Source organism: Triticum dicoccoides, chromosome 4B (genome assembly GCF_002162155.2).
Source record: "Triticum dicoccoides isolate Atlit2015 ecotype Zavitan chromosome 4B, WEW_v2.0, whole genome shotgun sequence".
Classification (NCBI taxonomy): Eukaryota; Viridiplantae; Streptophyta; class Magnoliopsida; order Poales; family Poaceae; genus Triticum; species Triticum dicoccoides.
Genome location: NC_041387.1, coordinates 487316177 through 487322408, shown reverse-complemented (window position 1 = coordinate 487322408; position 6232 = coordinate 487316177). Strand labels below are relative to the sequence as shown.

Below are 6232 nucleotides of genomic sequence, written 5' to 3'. Positions count from 1 at the left end.
TCATAGACACCAAAGTGCATCAACAAAAGTTGCAAAATCAGATGACCTAGGGTTTCCCCAATTTGCCACAATGCGGAGATTTCAACCAACAAAAAAGAGGAGGAACAAGGGAGAATACCTTGATGGGTTGAAGGGGAGGATAAATCACTGATTTGGAGCTCCGATCCACAAAATTTTGTGGGCATTAGGGAGAGGCATGAGTGGGGCGACCGTGTTGCAGAAGGGGGAAAGAGAGGGTTTGTGGGGGAAAGGAAGGGGCCACCCAGTTTTGTGGATTCAAGGGGCATGGCGCCTTGGGCTACAACGTCATGCTGCTAAGCATGACGCCCTGGCCTGGGGCGCCATGTAACCATGCCCTGCTAACGTGGCAAGTTAGCGCCTACCAGTATGACGCCCTTAATTAAGGCCAGTGATAGGCGCCGGCGCACCGGCCCAAATTTAGGCCGGTCGGCTGCCCACCGTTCGATAAGATTGCCTCTGACCGTCAGATCTCATACGGACTGGTCAACGCGTACTCCCCCCTTCTGTTTTTCACGCGCTCTCGATCTCCGCCCCGTCTAGATCGTGCCGTCCACGGGCCGCATTCCCAGCAACCTCCTCCCCCTGTGCAAAGAGGCTGCCCGCTGTCGCCGCCGCCCATCTCGCCTCCTCCTATCGCTGGATGGCTCGCCGTCTCATGCTAGTGACCTGTTGTAGCAAAAACAAACAAGGAGAGCACGGCGTCCCCGGTTTGAAGGCAAAAACACATGGTTCCAGCAAAAAAATTATATGGTTCCAGCAAAAAAATGATGTGGTTCCAGCAAAAAATAATATGTTTCCAGCTAAACATTTACATGATTCCAGCAAAAACAACACATGGTTCCAGCAAAAAATTGATATAGTTCCAGCAAAATTAAAAATGGTTTCCAGCAAAAAGAACGATGCAGAAAAAAAATCATGGCATCGCTGCCGTAGCCGCCCCAACACCATCCTCGCCGGTTGCAGCAATCAAAAAGCTGGTTCCAGCAAAAATCTTGTGCAGCAAAAAATCATGGCGCCCGCCGCCGTGGCCGCCCCTTTCCTGTTGCAGCAAATCAGAAAAGTGGTTCCAACAAAAATCAGAAGTGGTTCCAGCAAAAATCAAAAAAATACAGCAATTTACCGCGCCGCCGTTGTCGCCGTCCACCACCATCCTCGCTGGTTGAAGCAAATCCCCGCATCGGTTGAAGCAAATCCTCAGCCGGTTGAAGCAAATACCCCGTGTGTCACGTCGGTCCGAGGACGCAACAGCCTTCGCCGCGGGTCGACCTCTCCGCTGCCTCGCATCCATGGGCGCAGCTTACTGTGGTGGCAGAGAAACTCGTCGGCTACGCATGGGACGAGGTGGAAGCATAGCAGCGGAGCGGAGAAAATGGCAGGGTTATGAGATGAGCGGATGAGGGGATGAGTGGATCTGGTGGTTTGAGAGGATAAGGCGAAGGGAGGGCGGTGGGCTGGCCCCACTTAAGATGCGTGCGTGTGACGCCCGTGCGCGACCGGTCGAAGACTCGGCCGGCGCGCCGGCTCGAAACGTTTCCCCTTAATTAAGGCATCATCCAGCCAACCATGGCGCCCCGGATGCAGACGTCATGCAGGAAGGGTCATTTTATGAAATATTTTGAAAAAGGATTCATTTTGTGCTGAACTTTGCCCCTTTTCACGGTTAGAGATGCCCTGGCTCGGCCCACTTGGCCCCATCGCTTCCTTGCACAAGCCGTCTGTTCTCTGTCCCGCTGTCGAGCCGGTTTCCATCCCCGTCTAGACTCAAACCCCAACCCCACCGCGCGCGGCGGAGCAAATACGAACCCCGCCATCTCGCCGGGCGGTCTCCCGAGCTCTAGCCCTAATCCCTAGTCATCGGCACGGACGGCCTCCGCCGCGTCCAATGGGGAAGCGGCCGCCGCTCGTCATCCTCTCCTCTTCCTCTGACGACGATGGCGGCGGGGGCCGTTGCACGGCTAGCCGCGGCCCGTCGACGCGCAGGACAAGGACTCCCGCGACGGCGCCGCCCGCGAAGCAGGCGCCGAGCAGCTCGAGGAAGAAGCCGCGCCGCGGGAGCAGCGGGGGAAGGGGGCGCCGTCGTGCTTCGGGCACCGTGCTGTCCGGCTCCCTGAAGGTGCTAAACTCGAGTTACAGTTCTGCTTGCAGTTACAAATGCTGTATGGTGCCGCGTAGCTAGTACTGTGATCCGGTTGATCTTAGAGGAATGTGATATATTCTGACTTTCGGATTGGGTACCCATGGTTACTTTTAGTGGTCATGATTCTGAACTCAAATTTGGGTCGATGCATTTGTTGATAGTTAAGGTTCATGATTCCTGTGTTCTGCATTAGCACAAAAACTAGATCACCGTTATGTACCCTCCCCCCACCACACAAAAAAAATAACCCTTGTACATCATTTTCATGTTCATTCAGTGGCAATAGAATAAGTGACCGTGTTTTCTGACAAGAGTTCTGAACTAGATATCGCGGAATGTAGATATATTTCTTATCAGCGACAACCACTTGAGATTGAACTTGCGCTCTTGTATGATTAATGATCTTAAACTTACAAGGAGATTTGAGGCTGATTTCAACCGGAGCTACAAGCAGACTTATTGCAAATGTCTCTCCTGTTAAAATAGCTCGATGCTTTACTGACGTGTTCTCTCGTCTTGTAAAGGATGAATTCGACATGCTAACTGAAGATTTTTCGGAATGTCTAAATGACTTGGGCGTGTCAGGTACTTTACCTAGCCAACTCCCATTTTTTATTCATACGATACAAACACCTAGTTTTTGAGCCTCCGCCCCCAACACGCGCGCCAGTTAAACCAACACAAATTGCATTGCTATTTGAGTGGGGTGCTGTTCATTGTTCAACATACTAAGTTGTTTCGTCACTACTTGACCAGGAAGTGTACATAGTGTTATATTTAAGCTGCTCAATTGACTATGTTTTGCACAGTGTAGCTCAGTTAAATCATGGATTCTTTGGTACTTGATAAACTTCCTAAAGTTGCAACCCTTTTTATATAAATTTTAGAACACTGGACTAGATGTTCTTTGCAGTACCGGAGCTATGATGCTTGCCTACATCAGCATGTATATATTTCATGATTGTCACAGTTCTAAATAATACGCTAACAAAACATCTGGGAAATGAGATGCTGTCCTGTAGGTTGTGTTTCTTATCTACTTGTCGGTGATCTTTTGTATCAGACACGATAGTGTCAATATGAAAATCTTCATGTATGGAAGACTATATAGTTTGATTGGGCTCAGCAATCTTCGAATAACTCAGCAGCTCAAGGGGCTCCTTTGAAAGGAAACCAGTTATCCATATCACTTGCAGCATATGTTTAATTTTATTTCATTCTTGACCATCAAGTTTGCTGCTTAGAGAACTTGTTCTATATTTATTTAAGCTGCACAGGATCCTCTTGCAAGGAATATAAATTTTGGTTAATAAAGTTTTCTGTTACTTTGGGATGAATGTTGTGCATTAAGCCATGGTCATAGACAATTTTTTTACCTTTTTCTTGCTGACTTGACATTTCCTGGCCTTTTGCGGCATGGACAAGCAGCGAAATGACGTGCAAGAATCAGCCATATAACAAAATCTCAACTATCTGGATACTTACACTATATAGCCCACATAGGTTTCTATTCTTGAGTAATGTTAATGGTTCCTTTCTTTCCTATTTGTAAATTACCAAGATTTTTCTTCCAGAGAATTTTGACATGTTCATGCCTTTCCTTCTTGTCGTTTCTAAAAATGTAGCAAAATTATTACATAAGTAAAGCTACCTTTGTCTATGGTAACCCTGTAAGTTTTTAAATATGTTGATTAGTCTACTTCTAGGCAGGGTCTATGCGTCAAACGGAAGAGCTTTGGATTGACAAGTATAAACCACTCTCATCGGGAGAGCTTGCTGTTCACAAAAAGAAGGTTGGTCACTTTTCTGTTGTAGCTACACACACACATACATATATGGACCTGCTTGGTTTAATCTCTCAAGGTACTGCACCATCTGTAAATATGTTTTTGCATTAAGCGTCCTGGCTTTCAAAACCTTTGTACTGCATCTGGGTGTTGATGTATGAATTGAAGTTGTTCATAGTTGAGTTTCACCATGCGTAAAACCATGGTTTATGAGTCGAGTTGCTGTCATACTTACTCATAGACTAACTGTGACTAGTCCCATCTGCTACTGGATTAGTCAAATACTGCCCTTGCACTAGACTTGCTACAAATGCGAGAACTACTAGCCTATGCTACACAATTTGGAGGAGGGAGGCAAAATTACATGGCTACATGCTGAATCAGAAGCACAATATCTTGATATCAGATTACCAGAGGCATATGTAAGCAATTACTTGCTGAATTAGAGTCCACAAGCTAATCACAATTTCATATGAAGATAAACTACACAACTAACACATGTACATGCTGCTCATACTAGATACTAATCATCTAACTATTTGCTAGTCAGCTGCACGCTAGATAGTACCGACACAGCGAGGCGCGAGAGGCAGGAGAGGAGCGCAGAGCAGAGCAGGAGGAAGGAGAGAAGGGGGTTCACTTATCTGAGGCCTGAGCTTGGTGGTGGCGACAACTTTCAGTCGCCCCTACAGTGGGCAGTGGCTTGACCCGAGGAAGACAGGGAGCTAGGGTTGATCCTGGCTCGCTAGCAGGTGTATCTCCTTCAGAATGGGCTTGATCTGATGTGAGCTCAATCTGATAATGGGCTGTTGTACACTTAGTCAGGCAACGTTACCCTTGACCAGTCGACTAATCACTCACTTGTCCAACCAGTTGAGTTGAGACCCTTGAATTGATTCATAGACCAGTAGAGTGATTCTCAATCATTGCGATAGAGTAACTTCTACAGAAGTACAGATTTGATGTACAAACTATCACACACCTACAGATTTAAGGACCAATTTCACAGAACTACAGATTTCGGGTATTTTATATTAAATCATTATGGGTTTAACCACACACCCAGTTTCCTATCCAATCTGACTGCCCGGACCTATTATGATTTCTTTCTGCAGCAATGTACCCATGTTATGTGTCCAGAAAATTTTCTGGACAACCAATGCAGTGAAGATATTGCTCAATTTTGGTGTTAAAAGATTGTGCATATGCTGCTTTGAATATGGTATGGATGGCTCAGTTAAGATATTGCTCAATTTTGGTGTTAAAGATTGTGCATATGCTGCTTTGGATATGGTATGGACGGCTCAGTGAAGATATTGGTCAATTTTTTACCATGCCGACAGCAGGAGTATGTGTTGGGTTAGTGGTCCAGAGGGGTTTCTCGTGCATCGCTACAGAGAGGCTGCATGATGGCCCCTGTGTGGTCAGGCCAGATGGGAAAATTTGGCGCATGGTTGATCCTAAGCTATTCGATACAAAATGCCCTACACGTGTGATTATGTGAATTTGACCCTCAAAAACAGTTTTGTGATAATCTGTACATTAAACAGTAGTTTATAAAATGAGGAGGAACTTTCCATGCGTAATATTCGTTTGTCTCCTTGTAGGTTGAAGATGTAAAGAACTGGTTGGAAGAAAAGCTGAAGGCACCAAAGGTAATTGTTCTTTGAATGCACTGAATAGGAAAAAAAATCCAACTTAGTGGAATATGTTTTGGATAATCTGCATATTCACCAAGGTCATGATATATTAACTCTATGAGATGGGTTAGGATAATCAGAAGAATCAGAAGATAAGCTACTGCAAATCAGATGGGACTATTCTTCTGTTATTTCCACTTACAGTTCTCAAATTGGCATTCATTGCTTTTATCAGTACCTAGAACGGTTACTGATCAGTATTTTCTGGGTCATGTAGAATGCACCTGCATCCTTGAGGTGTACCAGTGCACTAGGCCATAAAAAAACACCTACAAGTCACAAACAATTCTGACATTAACAGATTAACTAGTGGCATAAAGATAATACACATATATCCAAACTTGGTTCACAATTTCATTAACGAAAAGGACGATGATGCTATTAATAGTACCAATTCACATCTAGCATCAATATATCCTTGTGGCACTATTCACAGACCAATTTGTCCTTTTTGTTTCTTGAGTTGTGTGTCGAATCTGAATTCTAAAATTTATGAAATGGTATGTACATGCTGTTAATTTCTTTTAGATTTTGTGAATGCTTTTTGAAGTTTAAACTGGAGGCCTAGTGCACTAAAACACCTCAAG

General features: G+C 45.2%; 1 protein-coding gene across 3 annotated transcripts in view; it reads left to right on the top strand.

The window, feature by feature from the left end:
• The first annotated feature begins 1720 nt into the window (after positions 1–1720).
• The window catches only part of LOC119291033 (cell cycle checkpoint protein RAD17-like), a 10546-nt gene continuing 6034 nt past the window's right edge, over positions 1721–6232 (top strand). Inside the window, exons 1-4 of one of the 3 annotated variants that reach the window (XM_037569721.1) lie at positions 1721–2134; positions 2683–2743; positions 3869–3951; positions 5553–5600. In XM_037569721.1, coding sequence (XP_037425618.1) covers positions 1904–2134; positions 2683–2743; positions 3869–3951; positions 5553–5600 — 423 coding nt within the window. In that variant the 5' untranslated portion in view covers positions 1721–1903. Of the gene's footprint in view, positions 2135–2682; positions 2744–3864; positions 3952–5552; positions 5601–6232 lie in introns of all 3 variants that reach the window. The other 2 variants (XM_037569723.1, XM_037569722.1) reach the window with 2 other exon arrangements.